General features: G+C 39.2%; 1 protein-coding gene across 1 annotated transcript; it reads left to right on the top strand.

Annotated features, from left to right (window-relative positions):
- The first annotated feature begins 227 nt into the window (after window positions 1-227).
- Window positions 228-12906, top strand: CMAS (cytidine monophosphate N-acetylneuraminic acid synthetase). Its single transcript, XM_054847575.1, has 8 exons — window positions 228-452; window positions 3321-3463; window positions 3667-3822; window positions 6397-6530; window positions 7797-7891; window positions 8695-8866; window positions 10739-10889; window positions 11572-12906. Exons 1-8 carry the CDS (start codon window positions 262-264, stop codon window positions 11841-11843), a joined length of 1314 nt encoding a protein of 437 aa, XP_054703550.1. The 5' UTR covers window positions 228-261; the 3' UTR covers window positions 11844-12906.
- The last annotated feature ends 836 nt before the right edge of the window (window positions 12907-13742 follow it).

Genomic DNA, 13742 nt, shown 5'->3' with positions numbered 1-13742 from the left:
GTGTACCACGCCCCCTCTTCACCCCCACCTGCCCCAAAATGAGGCGCACCGAGCGCCTCTGCCCTCAACCCCCGCCCTCCGCCCCGCCCCCTCACCGGCCTCCCGCCCCTCGTGCCCGCCCCCTCCCTGCACGCAGGCGCGGCACGGCCGACGCCCCGCCCCGCCGGAGGAGGAGGACTACACTTCCCAGCATGCACCTTGGGCGCGTGGCAGGGAGGGGCGGGGGGGCGAGGAGAAGAGAGGAGCAAAGCGGAGCGCGCCATGGAGGCGGGCGCCGGGGGCTCGCGGGCGCTGCCGGCGGGTGAGGGGCGGCCGCGCGCCCACCTGGCCGCGCTGGTGCTGGCGCGCGGCGGCAGCAAGGGGATCCCGCTGAAGAACATCAAGCTGCTGGCGGGGGTTCCGCTCATCGGCTGGGTGCTGCGCGCCGCCAGCGACGCCGGCGTCTTCCACAGGTGCGCAGGCGCCTTCTGCTCCCCCCCGGTCTCTCCTCCCGCGGGACGGTGGGCTGCGTGTCTTCCCGCACGCCGAGTCGCGCAGCCCGGGCCTGGGGCGGGAGGGAGGTGCCAGGCTGGGATGGGGGTGTCGACGGGCTCCGGCGCGGGGAGGCGTGGGGGGAGAGGCCCCTGCCCGCAGCAGGCTCCCGGGGCAGCCCTCCCTTCGCAGCTGGCTTCTCCCTGACAGGCTCCGAGGCTGGGCGCCGGAGTCCCGGCTGAACTGCCAGCGGCAGCCGTTACAGTGAGGGGGCTGGTCTCCCCCGGGGCGTCTCTAGCCTCGCTGAAACTGCTCCTTCGGGTTCGTGGATGAGGCAGGTGTGTAGCGGGAGGCCCTCGCTGAGGACAAGGGGGTGCAGTTAACGTGGCACCAGGTTAAGGATCGGGCGGGGCGGGGCGCCGAGCAAGCAGGCTGCACCCCGCCATGAACGCTGCCGTCCCTTCCTGGTGAGGGTGAGCTGCGAAGCAATGAGGGAATCAAAGTCTTACAACACGGTAATTTGAAATTGAAGTGGTTCCCATTCGTAGTTGGGAGCCACTGGTTGGCGATGTTTGCCAGTAAATGTTGACCTTTTTACATTATTAAGGTAGCTGCAGTAAATGAAACTGAAAGGCTGTAGGTAATCTCCCGTGACCCGTTGAATCCTAGGATGGCTTCGGTTGGTGGTCATCTGGTCCCACCCACTGTGCAAAGCTGGACTGGTTAGGCTTGCTCGGGACTGCATGCTGAGCTTGGGTGTCTCCAAGGATGAAGAACCCACAGCCTTCCTGGGTACTGGCTCCAGGGATTGAGAGCCCTCATGGTTGAAAAATTGTTTTGCGATTATCTATTCTGTTCTTGTGATATGTGTCTGTGTCCTTACTGCGCTCATCCAGGAAAAGTTTCTCTGTTTTCTCTCTACCTGCCCACCAGGTACTTGAAGATGGCGATAAAGTCGTGCCCTTGCCTTCTCTTCATAAGACTGAATTGAGACGGCTCTTTCAGTGTCTCCTGGCATGCATGTGCTCCCAGGCCCCAGTCGTCGTGCTAGCTTTCCGCTGGGCTTGCTGCAGTTTTTCTTTCTTGTATCAGGGAGCCCGCAGCTGGACACAGCATGTCAGGGGCAGTCTCATAAATGTCAAGTGGAAGAAAATAATTGTGTGTGCCCATGTGACGCAGAAGAGAAGCTCAGTTTGTAGCAAAGTGCACAAAACTTTGGTAGCAATAATTAGAGCGAGGTAGAAACAAGTATGTTGTTAGCATTAAGAATATGGGCATTACAAGTTTCTTTTTTCTGCCAGAACAAAACTGAGCCTTTCTACACACATACTGATAAACTTAATTAAAACTAGTGTGTGGTTAGGATGCACTTGGTATGTAGCACACCTAGGTGCAGGTTCCCAAGGCAAACCTACTGCATTATGGTCAGAGCAGGGGCTTGATGTAGTCAAGTAGAAATGTAGCCCAGCTAGATTCAGAACTGGAAGTAAGCACGAGCCTTCTGTATCTCATAGCTGCTGTACCATTACCAGTTCTGGAAAATCTTTTTTTACTATGTCTGAAAAGTAGAGGAAGCATCACTGACTTGGTTTAATTTTTAATAAAGAAGCAGTCAAAAACGTTTCTGACCTAGATTACTGGTAATTACTTAATGCACGTGAATCCATATTGCTTAATGACCTGTGGAGGATATGGTGGTTTGAGTCACCTCCTCATTTTCTGTTTGGCATCTGAATTTGCCCAACAGGAAGTCATTTAAGGTTATGTAGCCTAACTTTGAGGCATAACAGGTGCATTAGATGGAAATGCAGTAGGTTTTCTAGTCACCTTTGAAACAGCTGTGCTGCAGGGTACATGTTACACAACAAAACTCTGTTAGTTGAATGGGGAGTGTATACTGTACCTAACCAGCCTGAAGCGGTCGATGGAAAATACCTCTTCTGCGTTTGTTCACATGGGTGTGACTTGACATTACTGTCACTGTCATACATATTTTTATAATGATGATCCCATTATGTCTTTGGGTGAAAAAAACTTAACTAAAGCACCCTTTGCTATGTACAGTGCATTGAGAATGCTAGTGCTACTGAGAGAAGAAGGGTTATTTTTCATAGTTTTTGTTTTTATATCTCACATGCACTTTTGTCCCAGTGATGGCAGGAGTGACCTCACCGTACTCAGCCAGTGTTTATCATCACATAATATTCAGACTTAGCCCTTCCTCTTGTAAATGTTTATTATCCCTGAACAATCACAATCTTGCTTTACCAGTTTTGAAGGCTTTCTGTGCCAAAACGTATGTGATGTAGCTTGAACAGCTCTTTCTCTGGTATTGTATGGAGCCAAATTAACACTTTTTAAAACACTTGCAGAATAAGCTAATCTTCTAACTGTGTGGCAGTTTTACTTGTTGTCAGTCTTGTTTCTGAACTCTGAAATGATTTTTGAATGCCTCATTCAACCCATTCACATTTCATTGATCTGTTAGCATGCGTAACAAATTGTGGCATGCTGACACTGGATTTTTCTGGTAACACTTCTGAATTTTATGTTGCTTAAGCTTCCTACATGGAAGGTAGATGAAGCACCCTACAGTATTAAACTGAAATGCAACCCAAGCTTGAGATTTTGCAATCTAGAGAATGTGTGTGTTTTATCCGTATTGTTAAAAGTTGCTTGTTGGACTGACAGAGATAGTTTTACTAACGCAAATAAAAGAACTAGTTCCTTTCATTGCAAGGTGTAGTACATACATAAGCCAGGGTGTTGTTCAGGTTAGATTATGGCAGGCAGGTCAACAATGCTGGGATTTACTCTTTGTGTTCATTTCTGTCACTGTCTGCCAACAGTGTATGGGTTTCTACAGACCATGATGAAATTGAGAAGGTTGCAAAGCAGTTTGGCGCTCAAGTCCATCGCAGAAGCCCCGAAGTTTCTCAAGACTCTTCAACTTCTCTAGAAGCTATCAGAGAGTTTCTTAATCATCATCATGGTAAATCAGAAATGAAATATGCTGAGCTTTTATGTTGTAGCCCCAGAGGGGTGGTGTACTTATTATTTAGAAGAATAAGTAAAGTCTTTAGTAAATAAAAGCTAGAGAGTTTCTCCTTTTTTTTTTGTGGCATCCACTCATAACATGCTTCACAGTTGTGTGTATATAAATATTCATTGTTTCATTTCTTTGTTTTTCTTTAGAGGTTGATATTGTAGGAAATATTCAAGCAACATCTCCCTGTTTACATCCCAGTGATCTTATAAAAGTGGCAGATCTGATCCAGAAGGAGGGGTTTGATTCTGTCTTCTCTGTTGTCAGACGGCATCAATTTAGATGGAGCGAGGTAAAAAAAGGAGGTAATATTAAGCCATTTCTGGTTACAGTTATACATTTTTTTTTTTTCAAATTATTTATTTTCATACCCATAGTATTTACATTAGGAATTACATTACTCAGAGGCAGGGGCTGAGTTCTTGGAGAGGTGTGAGATAGCTTAAAAATCCCTTCGAAGTGATGCTGTTTTGATACTACTGATCATTGCTCAGCCTTTCTGTAATTGTTTTGTAGAAATGCTAAGGTATTGAAAATTGAAATGTTATTGACTTGTCTCAATATAGCTCAAAATATAGCTCCCCAAACCTTTACATGTTAATTTCCGCTTGGTGGGTATTCATGTGTATGTAGACATGACACTGAGGTCCTGTCTTAACTAGGAAAGTGTGTGTTCTTACTATGCAGTAGCTAACAACTGACAAATAATGTGAGGTACAGTCTTAGTGAAGATGGGGTGGCAACCTCTTAGCCTGAAGACTTAGCATGTGTTTCAGCCTGCTAATTTGGCTGCTGACTTAAGTCAAATTGCAAAGTACCTTTGAGTCATGAGGACTGAGGTCATGTTAGTTAGCTTATACAGAAGAATACGACTTTTTCCCAGAGAAAATATGCCTCTCAGCTACAGTTGCCAAGATGATTAAAGACTGAACTCTTTACTTACAAATAAAGATTGTACCTTGTTGTAGCTATAGAAGTACCTTTTGTCCTTGTACAAAGAACTGTTCCACACGTTATCTATATTGGTTTTGTTTCTATGTTTAAAGCAGAAATGTTTGCTTCTTTTTCTAAAAATGGTTAGTTCAGATACTGTCACATCGTTATTTTTATTTTTTAAAAATGAATGTGTTACTCGGACGTTACAGTTATTCTGAGATGTAAATTGCTTCAGATGAAAATTTTTTTTATGAGTTTATAAAGCATCACGCTGTAAAAGAGCATGCAAGATAAATGAAGCTTGGTATTAGAGATAAGTTGGAATAAAAGTTAGGCCTTTGTTTAGAATAAGCGGATAACTTGAACGTTCTCATTGTTCCTTGTAAGAGGAGAAATAACATGATGCTGTAGGGTATAAGAGGAGTATCAAAATCGTGGATGGCAGTTTAGGATTCTGTGGATTGCACTTTAGGCAACCAAGTGAAAGTCCACTTCACATCTTGAGATGCTAGAATGGACATCTGTGAAAGAGCAAATCTGATTTGGATGTACCATGCACCTTTCTGAAGTGATTGTGTGCCACCTAGTCTCAATAGGGAGATTATTAAAATAAAAAATCCTGAAGGCCTACCTAAAAGAGCAAATAATTGTTTAGTATAAAATGATATCTAAAGTCTTTTAATGTGGCGAGAGATAAAGAATCATTCAGTTGCAAGGAGTATATGGGAGGGGAGCAAGGAACACATTGTGCAGACATTAGCAGCTTAAGGGTAACAGCAAATGGCCTTTCAAGAGTGTGGTGTTTCAGGTGACAGTGATTCGCAGGAGCATTATACAGTTTAGTATTGTACTTTTTTTTTTTTTCCCAGTCGACTTTAAAGTACAGATTATGTTAAAAGAATTTTATATCTTTTCCTGTGTGTTTCTGTTGTTCCTTTTGCATTAAGGTTTAATATTGATGCACCCTGAAAGAGAAAGGTGTCTATCTCTCACTAGAAATGTTTACTTCATTGAGCATAAAGCTGTAGTGTATTTATGAAATACAAGGTGTGTATATATACTAAAGCCTCAGGATGTTTTGGGTGTTTGAGAATGCCCTCTAACTTTTTCATGGTTACTAGATCATGAGGCCTGGTGAATTTTAGCTGCTTTGTGCATGTGAATTTGGGTGGTGTAAGGACAGATGTCTCTGGTCCCTGGTTCATTTTCTCCTGCATGCACTACTGGCATTGATAAGAATATGGGCTCTTACGGGGTCATGTTTGTTCAAAGACACTTGTTTGGTCATTTGTGGACCCTGATTAAATCACTTATAAAAAGTTAATATAATGTGTATCCTTAAATAGGAGGTATTTTGGGGAAGTGCCAAGATGTTTTCACAGGCACAATTTCTTTCATATGTTCTTTTTTCACCTTCCAGATTTCAGGTTGGTCCTCTCAGCTGTTGGAGTTCATTCAGGGCATTCCTGATTTTAGGCATAGGTAGCTAAATATTTTTTGTGTCTATTTTTCATCACTGCGAGTTAAACTTCTTTTATTGTATACTAGGCGGTCAAGTACAGAAAGAGTATAGTATTTCTTTCACATTGGCAAGGACAGTCTAGAATAATGTCCTCCCTACAACCAGTTTTGGAGCTGATGACCTCAGGTTTTTTAGGTTGGTTTTTTTGTTGGTTTTGGTTTTTTTTTTAAGTTGGAATGAACAATTTCCTTTTCCTCTGCTAGAAATGCAGGGCAGTCCTCCAGTTTGTTACCCATAGTTCCAAGAAAGAGCAAGCAGTTCAGTGATTCTTTATAAAGCTAAGCAATGAGAGGCAATAATGAAAGAAGTTGGTGACTGAATTGTGTCCTTAATTTTTCAATAGAAAGCTATTTAAAGGAAGTTAAGTAATGCTGAACAGGGATTCTGGAAAACTTACTTTGTCATTTTTCACTCTTAACAGAAAACAAAATGACAGAGCCTCAAAACCTGAACCCAGCAAAACGGTACCGGAGGCAAGATTGGCCTGGGGAGCTGTATGAAAATGGCTCATTTTATTTTGCCAAGAGACATTTGATTGAGAAAGGCTATTTGCAGGTTAGTGCTTCTGTTTTTCATGCTCTTTAGGATAATACATCTTTTTAATTCTAAAATGTATTCTATTTCTGATGCAGTCAGTATGAAGTAGCAGCACTTTGACCTCAGGACACTTCGCTTATTACGTAACTTAATGGGGCTAGCTGTAGCTAGGGCAATTCCAGTAACAGCATCTTCCACAGCAAACACATTTCTACAAATAGTAGAGCAGTATATAAGTATAAGCCTGAAACAATACAATATTGACTTACACATCAGCTTGCCAGGATGTAAGTACGTATCTTGTAATTCATTTTAGTGTTACTGAGGGTGTGAAACTGACCTTTGTGCAGTGTCACAGGCTTCTCATATAAACTTGTCTTCTTGGCCAGTTTAGTCTTATACTAATTTTTTACTGTAACTTAAACAGTCTTTTTCCCTTTCCTGATGTTTATCTCCCAGTGTAGTAATGCAGAACAAATGTATTTACTTCAGCTTTCATTTTGTTTGTTTACAAGTACAGTCTTTTAGTTTTCTCATGCAAGACAAGCTCTCCATCTTACAGATCATTTCCAGTATTTGTCAGCAGTACTGAAAAAAAAGCCCAATGTAGATACTTCCATATTTCTAATGGGAATACCTTACTAGGTACGTCAAGAATACCAGGTTCTTATTTCTGTCTTTTCCAGATACGTCACTAATGTCTAGATACTAGCTTTAGGTCTCTATAGTTTGCACAGAGACATGCAGTGCCAGCTAGTGCCATGTGGACTTGCAAGTATTGATCTGGATAGCATAATTGTGTTGAATTCTACATTTTATGAAGGTTGGGCCACTAGCTCTCTGAGGATCAGGGCTTTTACTTTTTTTAATTACATTGGAGTATGGCAGATATTTTCCCAATTGGAATTAAGTCTTTGCATAGATAGCAAACAAAAAATAAGCATACTCTTACTAAGTAAGTGCTAAAGGTATTGCTCTTTTACTGTATTAAAAGACTTAGTGAAATCAGTGTGATGTAGTGACTATAATGCATAACATCTTTCTTGCATACTTTCTCTAGTTATAAAATGAAAATACTTATTAACTATTGCTTGTAGGAAGTTGTTTCAAATGCTTGGTTCTGTGTCACTGGTAGAACATCATTATTGATGTTTCACTTATATTTAAGCTACTGTGACCACTATGGAACCAGATACTTAGTTTTCATTACATGGTACTAAATTGTACAGTTTTGTATTTGTATTAAGCGAAGCAGAAAATCTTAATGGTTTCTGTTTTATTTAGGGTGGTAAAATGGCCTACTATGAAATGCGTGCAGAGCACAGTGTGGATATCGACATAGACATTGATTGGCCTATTGCAGAACAGAGAGTATTGAGGTAAAAGCACTTTTTATTCCTTTATTTCTTTGATATCACTCATTGTTTCAAAGTATGGTTGTGTGAATTTATAATGTATGTAATGTAAGTAATCAAGATTAAAGTTAATTGGACAACTTTATTTCTGCTGATCATTTTTTCCTCTCTCTATTGAAATCATCTGAATTACCTTTTCTGTATGTTTGGGGTTTGGGTTTTCTTGTGTGGGGTTTTTTGGGGTTTTTTTTTTTTTTTTAGAAGTTCAGCTTAGGGAAAAGTATAAGCCTGATGATACACACAGAAAAACACAATAGAAATGTGTTAGCATCATCTCTGGCTTTTCCAGCTGAGTTGTCCTAGGCTTCCATGGTCTGGACCACGTTTACTGATGCACATAACAGAGTGTTCATGTAGAAGGTATGAGCTGATTACATCTTGCAAAGAAAAGGCAGCTGGCAGCTACTGTGTACCTCTCTAAGGAAATAATGGGTGGGAATGGATTATATTTTTCTGTGCCTTTTCATCCTTTACTCCATTTTGGTTTTGCCCCAAATAAATGCTACAGAGCATAACCTCTTACGCTAAGGAAATAAATCTCATCCTAATTTTTAGATGAACAACATAACTGTGCTGTCTTTTGGATCATTCTGATTTTTCTTTGAAGAGACAGAATATAGTTGGAGAGTGACAATGACGAGAAAAGGCATTAGAAAAAAAGAATTTCAAAGCTGATTCTTCTATCTGAAGATCACAGTTGTATTTGAAATATTTGGTTTTGGAGTGTGCAAAAACTTCTGTCCTAAAAAGATAACTTCTTTGTCTAGCTTTGGATATTTTGGCAAAGAGCCATTAAAAGAGGTGAAGCTATTGGTTTGCAGTATTGATGGATGCCTGACAAATGGTCGCATTTATGTGACAGAAGATCAGAAGGAAATGGTCTCCTACGATTATAGAGATATTGTTGGTATCGATCTATTAAAGAAAAGAGGAATCCAGGTAAGTGTTGTTCTGAAGTGTGAGGCTTTATGTCTGATGTAACCTGAACATTAAAAGATTCTAAAACCCTGCAGCATATAAGTTGAAGTTTCTTCAGAGCACTTGTGATCAAGCAGCATAATATATTGGTCCAGTGTTGCTCTCAGATCCCTTAGAGGAAAATAAGTGTTTTGAGAAAGTTTTCAATCTCATTCACAGTAGCTGTAGCATCTCTCTTTTTGTCCTGGAAAAAATGTGGGAAGAAATTTTTATGGTGTTTTGCTAGCACCAATCATATTGTTCTGCGTAGTCCAGACACTCATTAATTAGAAGTCAGCTTTACCAAGCAGGGATATGTTGTTATCTCTTGGCTATAGAAGAGAAAGAAATACCTAGGCAAATTAATTGGTTCATCCTAGGTCACCCATGGTTGTTGCAAAGATGGGAAATCAAACCCCAAACACTTTTCTCTGCTTAGTCGTTTTAACCGTAACTTATGTGCTTTGAAGTTGTACGAATTCAGTGTAAATGAAAAACTGAAACAACACAGATTGTAACATGGCTGTCTTCTTTATTATTATTCTTACTATTGATTATTATTACTGCTACTAAATTCTGCTGATCTGAATATTTGCTTGCATTTATGTAAAATTTGCCTCCTGGCTGTTTTCTGTCTGTGCTGCTGCCACTTTTGATATATCTAGAAGAGTTATTTGGAGTATGAACTAAATACAGAATTAGGCTGCCTTCAGTGAGCCTTAACTCAGTTGTGTTGCAGATAGAAATAGGCATGGATAAGACAAAGGTAGCTATACCCCAAGTAGGCTTCTCCAGATACATTTTTGGAGTCTTTATTGTAGGATTTTTTTATAACAGGTTAGATGAGACATTCATGACATACTTTGATGCAGCTGTTGCTGCCTTGGGGCAGTGAAATGCAGTAGATGGTTTTTCAAAACTCCCTCAGCTTTGTTTTCTGAGGCAAAAAGAGGAGGAAGCTTGTAATCACTGTTTTGTTTGCTGTGGGAGCCCGTTTTCCTACTTGCAGTGATGTGGAATCTTTCATTAAAAACCTCCTGGCCTTTGTGCCACACTTTACATATTTTTAGTATATGTTGCTGATAGACTCTTGCTTTGTGCACCACTCCTGTTCGTTTTGTACTTAAAATCAGTGCCAAGTATTTGTTAGTATTTGAAAGTAGTTAAGGAAGATAAGCTTGTCCACAGCTTGGACAGAAAACTTGGAGGGGTCGTCTGAGATTTTTAAAACATCCTGTCACAATAATCTTACGGGTTTAGCCTACCATGTACATTGTTTCTGAAATTTCAAATTTGGAATGAACTTCTGGAGATTAACATGCTGTGCCACTTCAGAGCATCAACAGAACGCTAAACAGACTGAAGTCTTACTGTAAATAAAATGATGTTATTAGGTAGAGGAGTCATGGAAAATACTTCATAATATTCTGCTTCCACAAATATTACAGGAATCTTCCTTGGGAATTCTCTTATTCCCTACTGTGACTTAATTAGGTGATACTGCACTACATAGTCAGCATGCCACTGTACTGTGATATCCAATATTTTATTTGGTCCATGTTGCGTTTAAAAAGATAAACAAAATTTATTTCTTTTTTTTTTTCTTTTGAACCTCAAGGAAGTCTACAGAATGGTGTTTCACTTTCCCAAAGCAACTTCAGGACTGCAATGTGATTTTTGGATGTTAACCATGTCAGCTCTGAGTTTTGATTGAAGAAACCATTTATTTAATGCTTTTCTGATATCTGAGAGAGCTTCTATGAGCAAAACTTCTGCTGTTTTTTTAATAAATCAACTTACATGTCTTATTTCTTTGTATGTAGAAATTATTCTAACTTGACTTTATTTCAATAGGTTCGACTCATCTCTGAAAGAGATTGTTCAAAAACACTGTCAGCCTTACAGCTGGGATGTATAGCAAAAGTTAGTGCAACAAATAAATTACAAGTCCTGGAGGAATGGCAAAAAGACATGGGTTTGAGCTGGAAAGAAGTTGCTTACTTAGGTTAGTTCCTTTTTTTTCAGTAAAATTTCATATAGTATACACAAATACAAGCTTCATAGTCCTGCTCAGGTTCAAAACGCTTTGCTCATTGTTAATACACTAAACTAAAATGGATTTTAAGGCTCGTTAGGGTACGATCTAAATAGTAAAGGCATTGATGAATCGGTGTCTAATTTGGTCAGGGACATCTTAGCTGGTTTTATAATGAGACTTAAAAACGCTTTTGATATCACACAAGCATACAGTTACAGCTCACAATTTTGAACCGATTCTAGTTCATTTCAGATGGATATTGTATAGATTATATTCTGAAATGGAAACAAGAAATGGACAGAATTAAAACTGAAAGCCATATGATTCTGTACAAAACTATATTTCAGCGAGAGCTTAAGTGTATAGTCCTGCAAATGCTTATTCAGTTGCTCAAATAATTTTACTACTCTTAAAAGTACCATTCTCTTCTCTCTGAAGATTGTGTGAAGTGTGATCACTGTTTATATGTATCACTAAGATGTCTGAGAACTGACTCACACGTGCAAAACGCTGTTGAGCTGCTGAGATGAAAATTGTGACAAGAATACAAATTTTTAAAAATAGATTAATATGTACACAGAAAAATACTGAATTTTCTCAGTTTTTCCCCAGTGTGATATTTTGTCTTGTCTGTCATCTTTCTCAACAGGAAATGAAGAGTCTGATGTGGAATGCCTGAAGAAAGCTGGCATGAGTGGTGTGCCTGCTGATGCTTGTGCTGTTGCTCAGAAGGCTGCTGGTTATATTTGTAAAAGCAATGGTGGCTGTGGAGCTGTCCGGGAGTTTGCAGAACACATATTCCTGTTGTTAGAAAAAGTGAACTCTGCAAGAAAGCAAATGGAAGAAGTGAGTTCAGCAGGAAAGGAAGCACAGGGAAATGAGAACAGTAGGAGAGGAAATAAGGAACTAATAAAAAAATAGTATCACAGTTGGTCAATCCTGCTTTTCTTTTCCCCTTCCTCTCTCAGTAAGTCTGTATCCCAAAGGATGGCTTATCTTTAAAGTTTTACACTGCAGTAGAGGTAAAAAATATGTTTTCCTCTAATTTAAGGTCCCACTTTAAGACAATTCGTGATTGTATGCTGATAATCATCATCATATCCATGATTATTTTAAAAGCCATTTAAGTGCAATGGAAGAAATGCTACAAAAAGTAGTGTCCTATAAATTTACTCTTAATCATTGCACCTGTCCTACAGGAATTGTGTGTCTTTATTTCATAATCTGAATATTTTCAGGGATCAATGATTTTGCATGACTTGAAGACTTGTAATTCAGACTTTAAAAAAAAAAAGTCAGTTTTGCTCATTTTATTTACATTTCCTTTATCAAATGTCAATATGATGTTGTAGTTGCGAGCTTGCCTTTTATGGGATTCATCCTTAGTAAGGAAGAGGGCTTTTTAGCATATGCTGGAGACGTCAGGTGTAAAATAAGTATCAAACTTCTTCCTATATTTTTAAAAGACAGCTCAGTTACTGTAAAACCAGTTAATATTAGTTAAGAAAAGCACTTAAGCATTTCTTCAATTTTAAGCTCTTAAATAATTAAATGGCCTTTGGAATTGTGCCTCTTATCTTTTAATCTGTTTATGTTGGGTTTTATTGAAAAGTTGAAAGTAACATACCCAAATGCTTTGCCAAATTTGGAGTTAAATTTCCTATTAACTTTGAGATCTTCCCTTTGCAGAAACTCTTATGAAGGCTTTATTACAACCCCTAATGATTAAAAATTTAAAAAAAAATCTTTATTGTATGGAAAAGTAACTGCTGTTTAAAAAACACAAAGCATAGTTGTTGATTGCAAGTTTATATAAAATATATATTCAGACTTTTTAGCATGTTAATTTAAAGCTGATGTATATGTATGTTTGGTTTTATGTAATATACAATTTTTCCTGTGTCTTCATTTAAAGAACTCAGCTATCTGTAAAAAGATTTGTAGAACTGACACTAAAAATACACATCAGTTTTCAGTCCTGGTATTTATCAGTGAGTCAAGTTCTGCCTTGGGTTATGCTAAAAAAAAAAAATAAAAAATACATGTGGTACACAGGCACTTACTACAGAGGTAAATAATAATGGCACATCGTTTTATTTTGTTTCTCTGCTAAATAGACACTCCCAATGTAGTATCACCTGATATATTGCCCTGTATTGATTAACTTTGTGTTTTACTTCCTTTTACAAAGCAAAATTTTAAACAAATTCATTCACTGCCTGTTTACAGTCACAAGGTTAACAGGTGAATAGTTTACTGTACTAATTGGCTCTAAGTTATCATTTAAGTATTTCCTTTCAGTCAGGCTTTAGGGTTCTGCACTGGATAAATCCCATGGACTTTGATAACAAGAGTGCCACATTTTGGACAGAACTACGGACTTTGGTATAGGTAGATGAATTATTTTTGTTGTATAGACTATGTGGTAAAGCTGCGGAAGTCCAGACTGGATGAATAATTCAAGTTTAATAATGTCATATAGAATTGGCCAAGTTTTTAGTTACATCACCTTGTCATCATCAAGTAACTTGCTGACTTTGACATCAAGAACAGTTTTCTGTGAACAGATAGCTTTAAACAAGATGACTGCGATGAACTTGATTCCCGTTCCTTTTATGTTAGAGAAAGCAAAAATATGAGTAAGTGCAATTAGAATAAAAGTATGAGTCAGCAGTACTGTTCCTAGCTTACTGTTTGAATCAAGAACTCGTCTAATGTTTCAGCATTCATTTTGCTGAATGTGCCACATGTCCATTGGGTCTCTACCCAAAATTTCTACATGTATCAAAAATAAATGCAGAAACACTTTTGTATGAATGT

Source organism: Grus americana, chromosome 1 (assembly GCF_028858705.1).
Source record: "Grus americana isolate bGruAme1 chromosome 1, bGruAme1.mat, whole genome shotgun sequence".
In the NCBI taxonomy this organism is placed as follows: Eukaryota; Metazoa; Chordata; class Aves; order Gruiformes; family Gruidae; genus Grus; species Grus americana.
Note: the sequence above shows the minus strand (reverse complement) of the source record. Positions and strands in the feature narration are given on the sequence as shown.

Coding starts and splice junctions, on each gene's coding strand:
- CMAS (XM_054847575.1), top strand. CDS start 262: ATGGAGGCGGGCGCCGGGGGCTCGCGGGCGCTGCCGGCGGGTGAGGGG. Junction 6,531..7,796: donor TTGAGAAAGGCTATTTGCAG/GTTAGTGCTTCT, acceptor TGTTTTATTTAG/GGTGGTAAAATGGCCTACTA. Junction 7,892..8,694: donor GCAGAACAGAGAGTATTGAG/GTAAAAGCACTT, acceptor TTCTTTGTCTAG/CTTTGGATATTTTGGCAAAG.